The sequence below is a fragment of the Hypomesus nipponensis genome, chromosome 24, assembly GCF_054491055.1.
Source record: "Hypomesus nipponensis isolate SF chromosome 24, ASM5449105v1, whole genome shotgun sequence".
Classification (NCBI taxonomy): Eukaryota; Metazoa; Chordata; class Actinopteri; order Osmeriformes; family Osmeridae; genus Hypomesus; species Hypomesus nipponensis.
The window spans coordinates 3,833,875-3,855,000 of record NC_140384.1 but is presented as its reverse complement, the minus strand read 5'-3'; the positions used below and the strand labels follow the sequence as shown (position 1 = coordinate 3,855,000).

The 21,126-nt window shown below is 52.4% G+C and overlaps 2 protein-coding genes across 2 annotated transcripts in view; one reads left to right on the top strand and one right to left on the bottom strand.

Annotated features, from left to right (window-relative positions):
* The window catches only part of mblac2 (metallo-beta-lactamase domain containing 2), a 2,887-nt gene extending 836 nt beyond the window's left edge, over nt 1-2,051 (top strand). The window contains 2 exon segments of the mRNA XM_084690236.1: nt 1,216-1,467; nt 1,470-2,051. Of these exon segments, the coding sequence (XP_084546362.1) occupies nt 1,216-1,467; nt 1,470-1,603 (386 nt within the window). The 3' untranslated portion in view covers nt 1,604-2,051.
* Nucleotides 2,052-3,935: 1,884 nt separating this feature from the next.
* The window catches only part of rtkna (rhotekin a), a 43,048-nt gene continuing 25,857 nt past the window's right edge, over nt 3,936-21,126 (bottom strand). Inside the window, 12 exon segments of the mRNA XM_084690234.1 lie at nt 3,936-5,267; nt 6,341-6,445; nt 6,574-6,739; nt 7,235-7,366; nt 7,513-7,619; nt 8,350-8,444; nt 8,732-8,965; nt 9,152-9,224; nt 9,227-9,268; nt 10,694-10,747; nt 11,743-11,804; nt 11,992-12,191. Coding sequence (XP_084546360.1) covers nt 4,564-5,267; nt 6,341-6,445; nt 6,574-6,739; nt 7,235-7,366; nt 7,513-7,619; nt 8,350-8,444; nt 8,732-8,965; nt 9,152-9,224; nt 9,227-9,268; nt 10,694-10,747; nt 11,743-11,804; nt 11,992-12,191 — 1,974 coding nt within the window. The 3' untranslated portion in view covers nt 3,936-4,563.

The following is a 21,126-nucleotide window of genomic DNA, read 5'->3' as shown; positions in this document are numbered from 1 at the left end:
GATTAGGGGGAAATGTCACCCTCCCCACGTTTTAAGTTACAGGCCTATCCATCACTTTCAACAAGCACTGATATTCAAAATCGGTTAAGGGTGTGTCTTACAATGTAAAGCTAAAGTAATGTGTAGCCTCATTGTCATTGCTCAGTAGAAGTACAAGCCCGTTGGTAGGATCACTAAAGGGCGTGTGGTCAACGACAAAATATGAATTGTCGTAGAATACTACTGACTATAAGTAATAATGAGACTGATAAGCCATATTTACTTGAACATGTTTCCTGCAGACTATTTCTTTTCTCCTCCTCGACCAAGAGGACTTTGACGGGTGGGATTTTTAACAGAAGAGAAGATTAATGCTGGATAGCCACATACATTTAGTCATTTAGCAGACGCTCTTATCCAGAGCGATTTACAGTAAGTAAAGGGACATTCTCTCCGAGGCAAGTAGGGTGAAGTGCTTGCCCAAGGACACAACGTCATTTGGCACGGCCGGGAATCGAACCAACAACTTTCTGATTAATAGCCCGACTCTCTAACCGCTCAGCCATCTGACCCCCACATACTGACTTACACAACCTGAAACCACCAAGAGGTTTCAGTAGACCCATTCATCTCAGTCGATTTCCCCGTTGGAAATATGTCTTTTATAGAGATCCATTTAAAACTGGAGTGATTTCTTGGAGGTGTCTTGTCCGCTTCCTCCTGTGCGAGATACTGCCCACTTGACAAAGTTGCGCCGAACTCTCCGTGGTATTGAGTCTCTGCGTAATATTGGCATCGCTCGATACACTGGTGCTGCGTCAGAGGTGCTGCAATGCAGATGGAATATCTTATCGCTCATTCTGTCGCTTTTCTTCCCCCCCTTCCTATGCCCTCCGCTCCAGACGGAGCCGTGGACCTTAACGCCCTCCTCGCACTGTGCCTCTGCACAGTGTGGGCCCTGTGACATGGGCCCGGGCGGATCATGTTGCTTCCGCAGGTTCTGTCAGTGGCTCAGCTCAGCCGCCCGCCACGTCATGGAGGTTTCAGATATTTAGATACGACTCGAGACTTTAGGGGCTGGGTCTTGGCTGAATGTTACACTATGCATCCCCCTCTCTCTCTCTCTCTCTTTCTCTCTCTCTCTCTCTCTCCTCTCCCTGTCTCTTTCTTTGAGTCACTCTCGCTCTCTCATTCTCTCTTGCTCTCTCTGTTTTTCTCTGTCCCCCCCCCCCCCAGGTGACGTCATCAACCTGGGCGACCGCCAGCTGACGGTGCTGCACATGCCCGGCCACTCCCGCGGCAGCATCTGCCTGCACGACCGCGACAACAAGCTGCTGTTCAGCGGCGACGTGGTCTACGACGGCGCCATGATCGACTGGCTGCCCTACAGCCGCGTCAGCGACTACGTGGGCAGCTGCGAGAGGCTGGTGGGCCTGGTGGACAGCGAGCAGGTGGACCAGGTGCTACCGGGCCACTACAACACCTTCGGGGGAAGCGGCTCCACCGCATCGCGGCGGGCTACATCGACAAGGCGGGCACGTGCCCGGCGCGCTTCTCCACGTTCGCGTGGAGGACCCTGGCCAGCATGGCTCTGAGAGCGTCCAATCCACGCAGGGTCTGTTAGCTAGGTGGAGGGAGGTGCCGGGGGCTTCGGCAAGCAGGATTTCCGTTGGCCGTCGGTCGAACGGGCGTGCCATCCCAAATGAGTTTTGTGCCACTTTAAAACGCCTTCGTTTTTCGTTGGGGGTGAATCAGGCAGCGGTTTGACGACGTTTGGAGATCTTGACTGTTTGAATGCTTAAGTTGTTTCCGTTTGTTTTTATACGGGTAGTCTGATAAACCAATGGCACAGCAATGGTATAATGTGCTCGAACATATAGGGTAATGTTTGGTGTATTTGCTCGGACATTGTGAAAGGCACTTTGACGTTTTTAGGAATGCTACACTGACGTATACAGGGTTTTGTGCACCATGTCTTCAGAGTATATGAATTACAGTGCTTTGTTCCCTTCATTCTGGTGAGGCCTTGCAGCCACCATGTTGACAATAAACTGCCAACTCCATCCCCCTCCCTCAAGCCTCCTATAATGCTATTTATAGAAGTCCCATTTACACCCATCAGTGTGGCTCTTCTGTGAATCAATGTGACAGGAAGTCTCGTGCAAATAGGAAGAACAAAAAAAACGACTCGCAAATCTCTAATTATGGGGTGCCACTGCATATATGTACGCCATATGCAGTGGCACCCCATAATTAGAGATTTGCGAGTGACGTGAGACATGCGTGATAGAAGGAAATGTTTGTATCAATGGCCTTTCTCATACTGGAATGCCAGAGAGACATCTTGGATCATGTTTGAGACTATCTGTTGTCAGATCAGATCTTTCATTAACTTTATCAGTGGGAACTGTGATCTTGGACTCTAAGATAGGCCTAATTAAATGATTCATGGGACAGCTTTTTGCCTTACAAGAGAAAACGATTGTTTAATCTAGGTCAAGCATCTCTTGTAGTGCATTCTGTGTCTGGGCTCAAACTGACTCCAGTATTCTGAAACTCAAAATAAATGAAATATGTAGTGAGTGTCAGTGAGAGAGAGCGAGATCTTGGGAGCAACTGAGCCTCACATGTTCTTGATCCTATTAAAACATTTTAACAGGATCCTTTTTATAATTCGTTTTTATATACAAGCATTTGCGTACATTCTCAACAACTTACCTTAGGCTTGATGATAGAAAAAGGACAGCTATAAATTGATAAAACATTTATTATCATTAATATGTTACATATTTAAACAAGACTTGCACTTTCTTTCTCCCCTAAAGACAAAGGGCATGTTGACATCTGGCCAACTGAGACACTCTTCAAGATAAACATTCAATGTTATCTTCCGCAACAGTTTGATATTTGTAATCCTCTGTTAAAATAAGATATCAATAAAACTGTCATCATATAATGAAACCATTCATGTAAAATAGATTTAAACAAAATCAGGAAACGCTGTGTTAACTTAAAAAAAAAACATTTACAGTAACAAATGCATTTTTAGACGGTTTTACAGTTGGACTCAAATAGTTGACCCAGCTTTAAGCCCCAAACACAGAGATATGGGAGATACTTAACTACGCAGATAACACACACGTTCGCACCAAGGAAGGTGCACACACAGACATGCTCACACGTCGCTCGCACACACACACACACACACACACATTACATAACTGCCGTAGCACCATTTGCTATAGATAATTATTGTTTTGCATAATTCAGTTGCATTTCACACTTGGGTTGGAGACTAATGCTGGGCTTGGTTTGTATAACATGATGTTATGACTGCCTAATCATAATTTTCAGTATTTCCAAACATCTATTATTAAGTCTATTAAGACATCTAGAGAGACCGCTTGCATGATGAAGACCACCTTCCACTTAGGGTTTTTGAAAAGACGTGTTTAACACAGGTTATGCCTTTGCGTGTTTGCATCATTGCTTAGCCTTCGGTGTATTTCCATTCATTTGAAATACTCGAGTCTTTATTAGTTCTGTTTTAACCAGTATCAAAGACATGCCGTGTGTGGTTGTAAATAGAGCACAGGTTGGTCTTGTGTGCCAACTCGTGTTTGATACACATTCTTTGTTGCATATCCTGGAGTCAGACAGTTACTTGAAACATAGGGACTCAAAGATTTATAAAATGGACTTACTGAGCATCACATTCCTGCACATGCTCCATCCTGCATGCCAACCAGGGGGATTATAGCATCTAAAATGGAGGGGAGTTTCTTCAACGCTCTTGACGTCTCTTTTGAAAGTGAAAATCACAGTTAGCACAGGAAACAAGACACTACCTCGCTTACCACATCACACGACACACACTCGACAGAACCTTGACAACAGTGGTTCTTAACCCTGGTCCTCGGGGACCCCCTGTCCTGCATGTTTTAGATGTTTCCCTGCTCCAACACACCTGATTCAAGTGCATGTTCGTTACCAGGCTTCTACAGAGCTAGATGACGACCCTTTAATTTGAATCAGGTGTGTTGGAGCAGGGAAACATCTAAAACATGCAGGACAGGGGTTCACCGAGGACAGGGTTGAGAGCCACTGCTTTACAAACACCGTTCACTTAGATCTCCAGTCCCAGTACAAAACGGCTTCACCATACCGTACCGACGCCGTGCATGCAGTAACACCAGATTTACTACGAGTGGACCCGTGCAGATTTGTTTTTCTATTCACTTCCTGTTTGCCAGGGTGGTTGACGCAACTGCCTTCCTCGCCCAGAGAGCTCTCCTTTCCAGTTTGAAGGTTTCACAATCACGGAGGGTCCACAGTATACGGGTGTGTCTCTGTTCCTCTCCCTAGCCGTACCATTCTTCAAAAAAGACGCGGACAGAACTATGTCGTTGGGAGACATGGCAGTTCTCACGGTCCCGACGCACTCCGGTATCTAGGTCATGTGGCGTTAGTGCGAGATGTCATTCCAGTTACACAAACAGGGATAGGATAAGCTGGTTCCCTTGTCTGCCCTTCCCAGGACCAAGAGCGGTTGCCGGGGGGGAGGGTAAGGGGTCTTTAGAGGGGTTATACCTGGCTCTGGAGCCAGTTGCGGGGGTCCAGTCTGGCTCGGAGGTTCCTGAGGCTGCGTCTGGCCGGGGAGGGCCGTGAGAAGAAGACCCCCTCGGACGACTCCGGGCTGTGGCTGCCCTCGCTGGAGCTGGTGCTCGTGCTGGAGGTGGAGCTGGAGCAGGACAGGGCGGGCTGGGGGGCCCGGGAGGCCGGGGTCGGGGCCAGGAGCGAGGCCGAGGAGGAGGGCGGATGGCAAGGACACTGCGCGTGCACCCCCCCGCCGCCGTAACCCCTCCCCCTCAGGGTGCTCAGCTTGGCGTCCAGGGAGAAGGTGCGCGGGCGGGGCCGCGAGCCAGAGGGCAGGGGGGAGAGGGCCAGCGGGGAGATGGGCTCCGCCCAGACGGGGTGGGCCTGGAGGTGGCGCGAGCAGGGGCTGGCACTGCGGGGGCTGTCGCTGTCGGAGGCGAGGCTGGCGTTGGAGGAGAGCAGGCCGGGGTAGGCCCGGGGCGGGGTGCGCGGGCTGCGGGGGAGGCGGTGGGGGCTGCGGGGGCTGTGGCCGGCCAGGCTGGGGCTGCAGGGCCGGGGGCGGCCGGAGGGGGAGTCCTCGAACAGGGACATCCAGGGAGGCGTGCTCCCCAGCTGGCTCCTCAGCTCCAGCTCCTGCATCCGCCTGGCCAGGATGTCCGTCACCGTGCCGAGGTCTTCAGACGCCTCAATAACTGGAAAACACGACAGGACGACACACGCGTGAATACCGCAGGAGTCAGGGGTTTTTCTGGCCACAAACAAGCCAAAGCGCCCCCTCATAATAACGATTACTTTGATTCAATACACCTTCGCGGACGACAGAACGGCCAGAGAGGTCCGTGACTGAAACAGGGTGGAGAAAAGCCTTCCCGGTGGTTCTGACTGAGGAGAGGAGGGGACCAGGTGTGGAGGTAGTGTGGTACCCTCCCGCCCCCCCCCCTGCATTACCTGTCGTTGTAATAGGAGGAGAGCAGAGCGCGGATCTCGGCCGACACGGCGTTGTCCTGCAGCAGGAGGCCCTCGCAGGAGGGGGAAGGAAGGGGGGCTGCCAGGGCCGCGGGGGGTGGGGGGTGGATGGTGGGGGGGGGGAGTGGTTTGGTGTGTGTGTGGTGGGATAATATATATATATAAAGATATTTATGGAGAGATATTATGGGTAATAAGTGTGACGTGCAGGTAACATTGTGCAGAGAGGAAGTTCCCGAAAGGTTAATTCCAGAGAAGATGAAGGTTTAGGATGTGAAAAAGGTTAAAAATGGAGGATTAAGTGGTTGCATCAATAATGAAGGGGAAACGCAGGGGAAGAGGGAAGTAGGGATGTTCTCCAACGAGGGGAAACCCACGAGGGTGGGAAGAAAGACAGGCAGAAAGGGGGGAGGAGAAAGAGGGAGAAAAGTGAGTCGGCATCGAGAGATGGGTGCACTTCTATCCAGACAAACAGCACAGAGACACAGAGAGGCAAGGCAGACATACTAGCTAGGGAGGCAAGGTGCTCAGAGTGGCCATTTCAGGAAATCTCATGCTCATGGACAAACAGCCACCGTTAGAGGCACATACATGCAGTTAAGAAAGATATAAGTGAAGATATATCTTGTGTATTTCTGTATTACATATATATATATATATATTTGTTGGCACATGTATTGCTTTGTTCATTCTAAGTAAGGCCTGAATATCACTCCTTTATTCTAGGTTCTGCTCTTATGAGGCGCTACAGAGATATTGCTGCACCTATCACAGTTCTGCGTTGGGCCGGGGGTCTTACCCATTTCGTGATAGAGGGAACCCTGTTTTGGCAAGACGGGAGCCGGTTTCCGTGGGGATGGTAGTTCGATTTTCATCAGGTCGTCGCAGCACTGCTTCCATTGGCCTGTCGGGGGAAAGAGCCCAAAGAAACGCCAATCACGCCATGAATCCACGGGCCAATCAGGGCCTCGTGCGAAGCCCTGCTGGCGACCCCCAACCAGCCAATGAGCAAGAACGGGCTGCTCGACTCACTCATGTCGTAGAAGTGCTGCCAGAAGGCTTCCCTCCAGCCGTGGGTGTCCTCGCGGCTGTCCGCCTCCAGCGTGTGTGTCACGTCCTCGCCTCCGTACTGGTTACTGATGCAGATGCTCTGGGCCGTCCTCTGGGGGTCTTTCTCTGACGCACGGATCCTGGTCTCCTGAGAGGGGGGTGACACACACACACACAGACACACACACACAGAGACACACACACATAAGCTGAGTTCCGTGAGCATGTGCCAACGTTCCATGAATCCGAATGAAATGACAAACACCAAAACAAAGTGTGCATTCATCGGCAATGGAACCAGCCACAGGCTAACGGCTGCAATCTCGTCTCCGCCAGTAGTGGGCAGTGGCGCACCATTTGTCGTCCAGTCAGGCGCCAGAGGAGCTGATTAATATCCAATCTCGGGAGCTGACTTGACTTGGTGTTTATGTAAGTCTGCAGAGAACGGCTGAGTCACCACGGAAACAATAAGAGGCCCCGGAAGGATGCGCACACACACACACACACGTATAAGACGATCAAGTGCTTATAAGTCCAAGCCCACTGTTCTGGAAGCTTCTCCTTGTGCATCACTGGAAGTCCCTGTAGCTGGACTTTGTGTTTAGCAGAGTGCAGTATCGATGCGGGCGAATCTCTCATGTACCTTGTTGATGGCGATGGTGAAAGCGGGCTCCACGTTGGCTTCCATGTCCTCTTGCCGGTGGTAACAGAAGAGGTTTGTCCCCTTGAGGACACCGTAGACGTTGGTCCAGCTCGGGGAGTCGCCTCCCAGCTGCTGCGGGGGATATAGAGGCTTAGTGGAAGAGATAAGGGGATGTGGAGAGGTGATGGAAATGAAAAACAGGACGTGCACACACACACACACACACACACCAGCACACACACAGATGAGCACGCACGCGCACACACACACACACACACCTTGACTCTTAAGCTTCCGCTCATCATCTGCTTGGTCATACAGTGAGGCTGAGCAGCAAGGCGACAGCACACGCTGCCGTAGAGAGGCAGCCAGTAGGAGCATTCCTCTGCAGGGGGAGGAGGGGAGGGGGAAGGTGAGACAGACAGGAGAGCCATTGAGAACTCACACAAAGAAACGAGCCAATTAAAAAGCGTCCGTCAATAGACACACAGACAGGTAACGGGGAATGAAAGTCCGACAGCTGCGGGGAATGTCGTGAAAAGCGGCCGTGAAACTTTACTGCAGCCTGAAGGGTCCAATGAATGAAGCCGCAGTCCGCGACCCCCCCCCCGGCCCCACATCATTAGTATTTTACACAGCAGTGACCCCCCCTCCCGCAAGAGACCTTTTATTACCCTGACCTTGACTGGGGCTGTATGTCTGTCAAACTCACCTACTGAGAGAGAGGTAGAGATCTATACAGCATTGTGCAAAAGTCTTAGACAGCCACGTTTTGTTACATGAATACCGCCTTACGTATTTATGACGTATTAAGTGCAACATTGCAACAGTCTTTTATTTGTCAGGTACACAGAACAACCCAAGGTCAGACTGGGCACTGAAAATAAACGACAATATAACATTGACAAAACAAGTAACAAACACTAAAATGACAAACAAAATACTAGGTTTTTGCGGAGCTCACGTCGGCGCAGCCATCTCTGGGCGCACCGGATGTGTTTTCTTATGTCTTTTCATTTCATCATTTATTTTTTCATGTCTTTATTTTCGACCCGAGACTTTTGCACGAGAGAGAGAGAGAGAGACGGAGGGGTGAGTTTGAGCCCTCTACTCACCGTTGCCCGAGATGCTGAGGTCGTGCGTGCGGAAGCTGTCCTGGACGTGCCCCTGCGACAGCGTCGTGTGAGCCAGGAGATGGTACTTGGGCCCCCTGCGGGACACCACAGAAGAAGAACAACAACCACTGAGCCCCGTCCTCGAACATCGACCACCGTCGCCGAGCACGTCGAAAAACACATTTACATTTAGACATTTAGCAGACGCTCTGATCCAGAGCGACTTACAGTAAGTACAGGGACATTCCCCCGAGATAAGTAGGGTGAAGTGCCAAATGACGCAACGTCATTTGTCACGGCCGGGAATCGATCTGGCAACCTTCAGATTGCCTCACCGTTCAGCCACCTGACTCCCCACCCGTCCCTGACCCCCCTCACGTACGGTATGGAGGGCACGGGCAGCAGCAGGGGGGGCCCCCCTCCTCCTCCTCCGTTGCCGAGGGGGCCGCAGGCTCCCGGCTCCATGGTCGTCCGCAGCTTCTTCCCCGCCGAGCGTCCCAGTGAGCTGCTCAGCTTGCTGGCCAGCTTCCTGGGGGCGCTGCCCGACGAGCCCTCGTCCTCGGAGCAGCAGCTGTACAGCTCCACGCGGAGCTCGAACCCCGGGCCGGCCTCGCTGCTGCACGTAGGACACAGACACACACGGGTCAGACCATAAGCCCACCACAGACACACAGAGATGCGTATTCAGCATACCGCATAACATTGATGATCCAATTCATACATGGCTGATTTCCATTTAAATCACATTTCGTTATTTAGCAGACGCTCTTATCCAGAGGGCAGGGTCAGAAGGAGAACTCACAAGACAACGGTGTTGTCGAAGCAGATGTCCGTCAGCGTCCGGTCCACCATCACCATGTCCGTGTCGAAGATCTCCCCCCTATCTGCAGCAAGCAGAACACTGCACACCTGTGGAGCTCTGAGAGACACACAGAGAAAAGAGAAGGAAAAAGAGGATGAGAAAGAGAGAGAGGGACAGATGCATGAAAGGAGGATGAGAGAGAAAGTGAAAGAAAGACAGAGAGAGAGAGAGAGAGAGAGAGAGAGAGAGCGAGAGAGAGAGAGAGAGAGAGAGAGAGAGAGAGAGAGAGAGAGAGAAGATGGAATGAAAAGGACGAGAGGGAAAGTTTTAATCGGATGAGAGAGAAGAAAGGAAAAGGGATGCGTGCGAAAGAGACCGAAGAACGAATGGAAAGGATGTGAGAGAAGAGCCAGACAGGAGAAGACAGAGCCGGGGGGGGGGGGGGCGGCAGAGAAAGAGAGGGGAGGGGGGTAGAAAAAGAGGGGAACGGGGACGTGAGAGAGGCGGACGTGTTTGTGTGCGAGGCAGCATGTGGAAGACATCAGAGGGGGCTTCCCCTAGATCCCCCTGCTGGAGAAGCCTTCAGCAGCGGCACCTGCAGCCATCAGGATTCACCAGAGTACAGAGACTAGATGGGAACACACACACACACACACACACACCCAACACAGCTGCCTCTGCTGAACGCACTGCCGTGTGGGAGGCTACCAAAACTGCCTTGGATTGATAAGTGTGCGTGAGTGTGTGTGTGTGTGTGTGGGGGGCATTCCAGAGGTCCTGTGGCTAGCTGGACACAAGCCTCTTAGACTTTGTGAAAGGTCTCATTTCTCTTAACGACCTTGACTAATTGCCTTGTTAGGCGTCATCAGGGGGTTGGCTGACGTTCCTTCGGAGCTCATGAATTTGCACAAGTCATCCAGAACGACTGATTCTGATCAGAGGATTCCAGCCGACCTCTTTAATGATATGGGTCAAGTTGGCCTGCACGAGCTCTATCGCCGTAGTAGCAGAAGTATCAGAAACATAATAAGACAATCTTGATTCGATCGAGATCGATCAATGATTGACCCCCTCCTTCTTTCTACGTTTTGATCATTTTTCAAACGGGGTTAATGCGTGTGCGTGTGTGCGCGCATGTGTGTGAGAGAGAGAAATGCAGGAGCAGAGCCAGAGAAACAGGCCAGGTGGTGGATGAGCTTCCAGTGGCAGAAACCCATCCATCCCCCTCAGCCGTCTCTAACCAGCTCCCGCTGACGGAGCCTGGGGACTGGATGACCAACGAGAGCCGGACATCTCGGGGGGTTTCGTCACAGTCATACGTGTCGCTGTGATTCAACACTGGCTCTCTACATCTACGATCTCATTTGTCAGCCCTTTCTCTCGCTCTCTCCCTTTCTCGCTCCCACATACCACGGGACCTCCCGAACACGCAAGGACAGTCATGGACAGTCGTGTGGCTCAGATGAATTGTTGATGAACAGATGCATGGCCATGGCATGGCGCCGACAGAAGCGCCTGGGGGTGTGCACAGCGAGCGCTCACCTCCTTTGTTCTTGAAGTATTCCGTGTCCTTCCACATGAGAGGGATGCGCAGGTCTAGAACGGGGAAAGAGGGCTGGTCAGAGCGGAGAAGTCAAGCTCTCACACGCACACGCGCGCAATTCCCTGTCGATCGCTTATCTTTTAACTCCTACCGCTTCGTGTGTGTGTGTGTGTGTGTGTGCGCGCTGTTGTCCATGCTCTTAGCCACTACCTAAATCACTAGCCAGTCAATCAATGATAGAACTCCCAACCAGAGTTAATCAACTGAATCCCTCCCTTGTGTGTGTGTGTGTGTTAGAGAATGCATGTGTGTGTGTGTGTGTGTGCCCTCCAGCTGTGAGGAGTCCCAGACAGGCAGCTGTGACCACCAGAGCCCCCTACCTCCCTGCCCCCCCCCTAAGCTATGGCTGTTCACCATAATCCTCTAATTACCTCTTTCACTGGAACCCCCCCCCTCCTTTCTCTCTTTCTCTGTCGATGCCCCATCGCTTAAACTCTTCCATCTTTTCTTCCACCTGCCCTCCCCTTGTCTTTACCTCCTTTGTTAACCTCCCTCCCTCCCTCCCTCCCTCCCTCCCTCCCTCCCTCCCTCCCTCCCTCCCTCCCTCCCTCCCTCCCTCCCTCCCTCCCTCCCTCCCTCCCTCCCTCCCTCCCTCCCTCCCTCCCTCCCTCCCTCCCTCCCTCCCTCCCTCCCTCCCTCCCTCCCTCCCTCCCTCCCTCCCTCCCTCGTCCCAGGGGGTGGGTGCTGGAACCCAGAGACGACCTCATCCATCAGCCCCGCCCCCTCCCGCTCCACAACAGAAAGCGTCTGCTGGTCGCCATGGCACGCAGTCGATAATGAGGAAATGAAACATCCCATAATAGAGTGTAACCTGGCGGGGTGTCAGGGTGTGGAGCTGATGAAGTAGGTTATAATAGAGATGGGTTGGCAATGATGTTGAAATAAACGGGCTTGGATTCTGACTGTCTGTCTACTTGGGACTCTCTCTCTCTCTGTCACACACACACACACACTCCTCAGGCACACGGTGAAGGAGAGAGAGGCTCACCTGAGATGGCCACTCTCCCCTTACAGGGTTGTCTGTCATCCATGGGCCCCGCATCCGATGACCTACACAATCAAGACAGCGATTCACAACCCAAACCAAGCAGCAGACACTCCCCCCCCCCCAAAAAAAACTTTCAAAATGTACATAAAAAAACAAAAAACAAACACTTCGATTTTCCTCCATTCCAACCCTCTCCCCTCCACCCCCCCGCTCGCCTGCCAGTTGCCCCACCTTAGGCCCCCCTCTGACCTCCGCGCCACCCTCTGCATGACCTGGGCCTCCTTCATCCTCTGCAGCTCCGACATGAGGGCCATGATGCGGGCGCTGCAGGTCTGCAGGCTCTTGGCTGCCTCCAGGGCTTGGTCCCTCTGGGAGCAGGCGGCCAGCAGCTTGCAGGCGCCGTCGCGCATGCGGATCTCGTGGTCGATTTTCTTCTGGATGTCGCTGTCCTGCGGGGGGGGGGAGAGGGGGGAGAGGGGAGAAAGTGAGGGGTTAGACCAGAGCGGGGTAGAGGGTTGAGAGGGGGGGGGAGATGAGAGAGAGGGGGGGGTTTGAAACGAGGGGGGGGGGGGTTGATGAGGAATCTCGGGGGTGGAATCGGAACGGAGAGCGTATTGGTAGAAATAATAGAGACGGATGGACTGGGTTGGTGTCGAGTCCCTTTCGTGTGGACGTTTAGCAGGGTGGGGCCCCTGAAAGGGGCCTGATGTTGGGGGGTTACTGAACGGTGCGCGCGTGTGTTTTTGTTTGAGTGGAGGCTTGTCAGCCCGAATGAATAAATATACCCGTACGCCCTTTTGCTACGCTCCTGCTGTGCGAAGATGCTGAATCATTTAACACGCACACTCACTCACACACAGGTCCAGGGGGTGAGGGGTGCAGAGTCAGACTGTCATAACAGTGGAGGGTTGTACAGCACGGTGACACACCCCAGATACCGACACTCCCATCAGGCACACACACACACACGCACACAATTCCTTTCTCCGCTCCACTGTAAAGGGAGTTCAAACAGAGACTACATCGGAGGTGGCTTATCTGGGGCTAGACAGAAAGGTCTTTTTGGAGGATCAGCTTGAGACAGAGTGACGACTTAGACCACTTTCATGTCCTCGCGAGGCACAAAACCTCGACACATTTTAATTGCACAGCTAATGACAACAACGGCCTCCAGCATCCTAATTAACCGAGTAAAGCCATGAGAATAAATGAGGGTGGAATAGGTTGTCATATCGACAAGAATCTCTATAATGACCTCGGACATCATGTTTGTGCGTACGTGTGATTTCGAATAAACACACCTGCCACTGAACATACAAACACACCAACCCCCTCCAGAATACAAAAACTGATTTCTCCCTTTTATATTCTCATTCTTTCACAATAGAATAAGTGAGGTTTGAGGGCGATTTTGGTTTGGACACATGTTTGGAGGAACATGCTTTCTCTGGGACCTCCACAGTTTTTCATGTGGTTTTACTCCTTCCCAAAAACATCGCTTTTTCTGGCATGGACAATCATGAGCTGTAAATGAATATGCCTTGTGACAAAGTCTCAAAGGGAACCAAAAAAACGCAAACTCACGAGGCGGTGAAAACGACAAATACCAACCACCCCCACTCCACAACCATGAGAACACACTTCGACCGACCCAAAGAGAGGCCGCGACGCAGCTACAAGGGAGATCGGTTCAAGCTGAGCTCATTTGGCTCGGGAGCCCGGTAAGACGTTGCTGGAACGTCGCAGAGGATGTGGCGCCCGGAGACGATCAAAGTGAAGAGGAGCAGGCTCCTCCGCGTGAGTCACTGTCGAGTGTCGACGACCAGAACGGGGAGGAGAAACAGTGTTTGCCCCAGTCGAGATGGACGAGGAGCTCCATTGAAAGGTGTTTACAGACGGGTTAGGATCGTAAGGAGCTTCGGTACGTGCACGTAAACAACATGGACGGTTCCTGACTGACTAAACAGCTACATCTCACATCAGCTCCAGGATTGGAGAGAGAGAGAGAGAGAGAGAGAGAGAGAGAAGGTCGGGATGACGATGGGCTTAGGATACTAGGAGTCAACGCAGGGCAGAAACCGAGACGACGAGAGAGTGTGTGAGAGAGAAAAAAAAGTGTGTGTGACAGAGAGAGAGAGAGAGTCTGGCTCCTCAGGCCACATGCAGGGGTGAGGGACGGTCGGCGGGAGGGCCGTGGCCATGGAGCTGCAGTGTAAATATAGCAGCTAAATGAGCAGCCTCTCCCCTGGGCCTCCCGGAATAGAAGCCACTCAGCCTACTTGCTGCCCTCGTCCCCGTCCCTCCACCCCCGCGCTCGGAGACTCTCCTACGCGAGACAGGGCCGACACGCATGCGCCACCGCCGCCCCCCCCCCCCGACGGGGTGTCACAAGAAGCCGGGGAGGGACGGAAGAGGAGAGCGGTGGTGGTGGTCAGGGGGGAGACGAAGGAATGAGGGGGAGAGGAGGGAGAGAGGGCAGGTGGGAGGAGGGGAAGTGAGGAGGGAACGGGCCTACTTCTCCTTCCCAGGCTGACCCAAGCGGGAGGGTTGAAGGCGGGCCCAGCCGGCACCGACAGAGGGAGACTTTCTTTGAGAGCAGGTGAGAGAGAGAGAGTTCACAGCAAGGTCATAGAGAGAGAGAGCGGGGACAGGAGAGGGGGCGGGCGCTATCCGCTATCCAAGACCGACCGCCCACGCGTCGGGAACGAGCCGTTTCTATTGGATGCTTCTCCTGTGTGACTGGGACCTGGGATGTCAAAAGTCACCTTGCCACTCAGCCTGGGCCATATGTTGACACAGTGTCTGTGTGTGTCCCTGCACGAACCACAGGAGGGGACAATCCCCTGTGGGGTCACAAAGGTGTCGACACGCACACACACACACACACACACAGTGATCAGTCTGGCACCCAAAGCCTTGGGATGCACCAGGGACTTTTGCACTTGGCCAGATGGTGTTTAATGGTTTGTTGGTGCTGCGTTCTGCTTGCTTAGGCTTTCCTGCTGACCTAATCCCCCAGCCCCAGGATCTCTGACCCCGCAAGTCAACGCCGTCTCCGAACCAGCCATACCATGCGTGTCGCTAGTCAACCATTGGCTAGCTTCATGTAACGGTAAGTAATAAACATTACTATTGACATGAATAGACATGCTGTGTAATTTATAGCCAAATAACCCTATTTGAATAGATTTAAATCAAACAAGATGATGTATGATTTACATCATCATCTCTTGGAAGTCGCCTTGGATAAAAGCGTCTGCTAAATGAATACATGTAAATGATTTGTGTGTGTGTGTGTGTGTGTGTGTGTGTGTGTGTGCTTGGCTGACTCAGGCGCCAAAGCGGATCAGTCCACTCCCAATACACACAGAGAGCCAAGCCATAGTGAGGTCACTTCCTGTCCCTGCGAGCCGGCCATCCTGTCTGTGTGCCTCATTACCTCTGACAAGACTGTGAAGGGCGAGAGGGGGAGAGAGAGAGAGAGAGAGAGAGAGAGAGAGGGAGAGAGAGAGAGAGAGAGAGAGAGAGAGAGAGAGAGAGAGAGAGAGAGAGAGAGAGAGAGAGAGAGAGAGAAGAGAGAGAGAGAGAGAGAGAGAGAGAGAGAGAGAGAGAGAGGAGAGGAAGGAAAAGATAGAACCAAAGAGAAGAATGGAAGTTCTGCTGGAGACAGACACACACACACACACACACACACACACATCTCTCAAAACCCCTCACCGCTCCCTCCCCACCGGCTCCAGTGCTGTTGACCCGAGCTCACTGGCTTTCAATTAGCCGGCCGCAACTATGAGCCTGCTCATTCACCCCACCCAGTTCTGCTCGCTCTCTCTCCTCCTTCCCTTCCGTTTCCCACTTTCTCCCTCCCCCCCCTCGTAATCCCTCCTCGACACCCTCCTCCTCCTCCTCTCCCTCTTCCTCTCATTCTCTTCCACACCCAGGGCCTGGCTGCGGTTAGGCGGGGATGAAGGGAGGGGTGGAGGGTGGTCCCAGGGTGGGTCTCGGGGTCCGGGGGGGGGGGGGGGGGAGTGTGGGAGGGGATTACGAGGCACGAGAGAGAGACACGCACTTCAGAAGAATGTCGTTAAAACGCAACACATGGGGCCCGCCTCGGCCTAATCAACACACACACACACTCCCCCCCCCACACACAAACACGCCCAGTCGTGCAGACTATACTCACAGCTCAACAACAGACATTTAGATAGCGTCTTCCTTCAGATGCCTTCACAAGTCCCATATAGACATTCCATTCATCCAACACCCCTCCACACACACACACACACGACACAACACACTTTAATCCACCCCCACTTCCAATCCACACAATAGCTTCTGTTCCAGCGTTCGACGCTGTAGGGGTTGGGTTCTGGCAGTGCCAGTTGAGAGGCTACGCAGCAGTAACTGTGGGGTGGGCTGTGTGTGTGCGGCTGTTAACGAGAATAGAGTACAGCCCCAGTCCTGGCCAAGGCTCTATCTCTCTTTCTCTCACACACACACACACACACACACACACACCTCACCCATGGCAGTGTGTGTTCCCCAGTTCTACTGCCAATGAGCTGATGTCAGCAGTGAAGAAACTCTGACATTGCCCATTCCCAACCGCTATTTGTCCAATTATTCAAACACAATGGACCGTTCTAACGCTGTGTGGAGGAGTGTATGAACTTGTGTGCGTTTGGTGCGTGTGTGTTAACGTGCATGTGTTGTGAATCACGGGGGTGGGGTTGGGGGTGGGACTGAAACGCAGAGTGTGTGACTGTGTGACTCTGCTGCCAGCTGTTCTCACACAAAGGCAGAGTGTTCCAGTACAGCTGGGCCCCGTTCGAAAGGCGGAGTGTGCGTGTGTCTTTGTGCCTGTGTGTGACCCTATGCATGCCTGTGCATGTTTTGGTGTGCATCCACACCAATATTTACATGCATGTCCGTGTCTACTGTATACCGTGTGTGAGAGATGAATTCAGTCGTTGGGAGTCGAAAACTGGTCCTAGCTGGTGAAAACGGGCTGAGGGCCACAGCCTCGCTTGGATCTGTGGGGAAACTACAGACAACAATGGCTTCCGCAGCCAGCGCCATCACTTCCTGTAGGCTGGCTCCAACCCACTCTCCTCACTGGCCCCACGTAAACACCCAGAGGGGGGGGGGTTTAGCAGGACAAGGTGTTCGAACCTCCGCACGGTGTGGATTTACAACAGTCGGCGTGCTCAGCGATGTTATTAGTACGCGTGTGAGTTTGTGCGTGTGTGGTCTTTTAGCACCCTGGCGTGATTTATGAAAAGGTTGCGTACAGTTTCCAGACCCTGAGTCATAAATAACAGTGGGGTCCTGTGATATACAGTATATAAACACCAGGCAACTTTGGTACCGGTAATACAACCCCAGAAACAGGAAGCACACAAAAACACAACTTTCCTCCTTCCCTTCCACCCCTCCTCCCGCCAGAGGTGCGTTCAGGGACAACGCTGCAGTCAAGGACGTGGCGTTAGCAAATGGGTGAACGGTTCTGTTCAACAAGTACTACGCATTCAGTATTCAACCCCCAACAACATGAGTGAAGGGTTTGAAAGGTGAGGGTGCGGATTATAGGCATAGATAGGCTGGAGTTCACAAGTGGGCAAGCACTAGAAAAAGCAGAGCAATTTCAAGTTTGCAATCTTGTGAAAATCAGTAATGAGAGTAATTGGCGGAACTGACTGTCTGGGAGCCGTAAGAGGCAATTAATGAGGTACACACACTCGTACACACACACACACACAAGTTCGACAGCAGTAGAGCGAGGCAGAGTTATATTGTAGGTTGGCACAAAGCCATACACTGTTACCTGAGCTGGGTCAGGCTGGCAGAACAGTGTAGAGAAACTCTGCCACATCCAAAGTCAAGTAGAGTCCAAACCACAGAGCAGACTTGTTAGGCACATTAATAGAGATTACCCGCCGTCAACGATAAAGACATGAGGTGGAATTTTAATCCCCTTTGTCACCGACTAGTGGGAAATTGGGAGTCTTCTAGAACTGTTCTGAACCTCTTTGAACAATGAATGAATGAATGAATGAATGAACTGAGGACGGATTGAAGGAAGGACTGAAGGAAGGAAGGATAAATAAAAGAATGAATGAAGCAATCAAAGAGCGAACAAATGAAGAAAAGAGCGAACAAATGAAGGAACAAGTGAATCCAGAAAAGGAATGAATCAAAAAAGAAATGAACGAAAGAACAAACACACACAAACAAGGTCTTAGTGGGAGGGAGGGAGGGAGGGAGGGAGGGAGGGAGGGAGGGAGGGAGGGAGGGAGGGAGGGAGGGAGGGAGGGAGGGAGGGAGGGAGGGAGGGAGGGAGGGAGGGAGGGAGGGAGGGAGGGAGGGAGGGAGGGAGGGAGGGGGGTGTGGAGCCCCATGCAGACTGGGATGAGCAGCCACCCTGCCAGGGGCCGTGCTGGTAAGCAGCTTCCTGCTGACGGGACATGGGGGAACACACACACTTAGCAACACACCACCCCCCCCCCCCCACACACACACACACACAATCACTACAAACCCAGTGAACAATCTGCTTCAGAATCCCATTACTGGAAACACAATGTATTAGGTATAAGGCTAATATAACACTATACTGTAGAATGACACACACACACACACACACACACACACACACAGAGAGCGCTGGTCACTCTGTAATCCAGGGCTTTTCTCAGTGTTTGAATCGGGACGAGAAAATCGGGCCTAATCAGATCAGACCGGCCTAACTGTCTCTTAAGCCCCTCTGAGTGCTGTGTTGTGCACCCCAAATATAGCCTCAACCTCCCAGAAGCCCCTGCTGCACAAGGGCATGACCTTGGAAACCTTCCTCACAAGAGGTGTGTGAAACACACACACATACATGGGACATGTATACGGGTCACATGTTGTTCTTGCCATCTCACACACACACACACACACACACACACACACACACACACACACACACACACACACACACACACACACACACACACACACACACACACACACACACACACACACACACACACACACACTGGTGGTGGAGGTGGAGGTGGTGGTGGTGGTGGTGGTGGTGGTGGTGGTGGAGGTGGTGGTGGTGGAGGTGGAGGTGGTGGGTGCGTTAGCATACGTATGAGGCAGCAGAACCAGGGAGCTTTTACCGCCTCACTGGTCAGCCCCTCACCCTCGGCCCTCTGGGTAAAGGAACACTGATAAGACAAATGACGACAGGGCCGGAGGAGGGAAGAACGAGTGATAGACCGGGGAGGAGAAACAAAATGCTGCCTGCTCCAGGATTCTATCCTTCATCCAACATGTGCTTCTCTTAATGATTTAACACGACAAGAGGAGGTAAATTAAATGAAGTCTTACAGGAATTCCGCAAAAGTGAAAAAGGGTCCATTCTGACGCAGGCAATCAAGTGAGGAATGTGAAGAAAAAGCATTTGACTTACACAAAGCAGGCTCTGTGTAACCATTTGTTTATAATTGTGTTAATGGGTAAGGGATTTAGGCTGTGTTATAAACTAGTGGGGAGTACGATGGGATCTACTCTACATCTTAGTCTGCATGCACGAGATTCTTGTCTGCCTCTTTACAGCACTTACCGCCATCTCTAATTACTAATAGCCCACGCTCCTGTATCGGTGTGCGCGTGTGTTTGCACGGATGTATGTGTATGCGTGTGCACAATCAATCAACATTTACATTTCCTCTCCAGTCAGGGAAGAGTAGGCCAGGGAGCAAGCGTTTGTTGACGTGCGGGTTTGTTAAAGACACAAAGTACAGAGAGCTCTCGTGAGGGCGGGAAAGAGAGAGAAATGGAGAGAGAAATGGATAGAGAAATCAGTACGAGAAATAGTGAGACACATGGAGAGACATGGAGAGAGGGAGAGACACGGGGCTCAGCCTGAGTCCCAGAATCCAGTGCAGGTTCCAGAAGGAGAGGCTCCAGCCTACGAACGCTGTAGCAACGCACGACCATGCTCCTGAATATGGGACAGAGAACTCATCTGCCGGCTGGAAGCCCTCGTCCTCATCCGCCACAGGTCTCTATCCAATTCCGGGGGAAGCTTTGCTGGTTGGGTACCAGGAGGTCATATGAGCTAGCTGCATAGGTGGCCGTAGGCGTTTCAGTCTACAACCCAATATGTTGGCGTTTCTGTTCATGAGGTGTCTGACCTCCATCGGTATACGTTAGCCTCCGGTACCACACACACACACTAAACCCTGCTCCCACACACAAGAATCTTGGAGCAGCTATTTAGCAGTTACCACATGTTCTCGCACACACACACAGACACACACAGCCATTCATCCGGGCGTTTGTCCGTGCAAACTCCCAGCACCGGCGCTCTCCGAGGAAGACCTTCAACGAAGGGCGCGGAATGTGGAGCAGGGTGCGTTGTTCCTCGGCAGTGACAAGATGGAGGCAAACCCCCCCCCACCCCCCCACCCCCCCACCCCCATCCCAGAGAGGCATGGGAACAGTGAGAGCTCTCCAGACCTCACATCTCCAGCTGCTAACGGGCCCTGCGTGTCTGCTGAGGAGATGAATGTGCGCGTGTGCGTGTGCGTGCTCGAGTTCGAAAGGGCTGACCTCTCTCACATTTAGCTGAAGTCCCATGGGACAAATATCTGCCGACCTCCCACTGGCCCTGAGAAGAAGCTACAACATGTGTGTGTGTGTGTGTGTGAGGCCAGTAGACGGCAACCACACACCCCAAAGGCCGCACATGGCACAGTGCTCATTATCTTGCGGCGCTTTTACACTCCACATCCTACCAGGTAACAGCTCAGCTGTATTACGCCGGCTGACAGGCTGCCCCATCCACATGACTGACGGTTCGGCTTGCGCTCCAGGAAATAGCCTGATCCAGCTCCTTGCTCCTGCCAGCGCTGCTGCGCTAGCTGTCTGGAAGGTGGGCTCGGGATTTTTTTTTTCCATCGCCGCGCGCATCGATCCATCCTTCACCCGGGGTCTTTCCGAATCCGCGGGCCAACCCGTCACTCTGCCTGCCTAAGAACGTAGACTCCAGACCTCTGCGTGTGCCTAAGAATATACGTCCTCTTGCAACTCTGTGTCTTCCTCAGGTGAGCTGGCTGGTCGACGAGATACTTTGACACGACGAACCAGTCAGAAGCGTCGACCGGTCGACTGTTTCTAACAGAAGGCAGGATGGAACCAAAATGCACTAAAGGAGGTGGGTTTGTGGTCGATCGAGAGCAAGTGTGTCAGTGAGAGAGAGAGAGCGCGCGAAAGAGCAAGAGAGAGAGAGAGAGTGAGACAGCGAGCACACAAGCAAGTATGCAAGTCAAAGACACAAAATTGCATGTGTGGGGGGGGGAAAATGCATGGGTGTGTAGCGATCATGTTTCACTCATG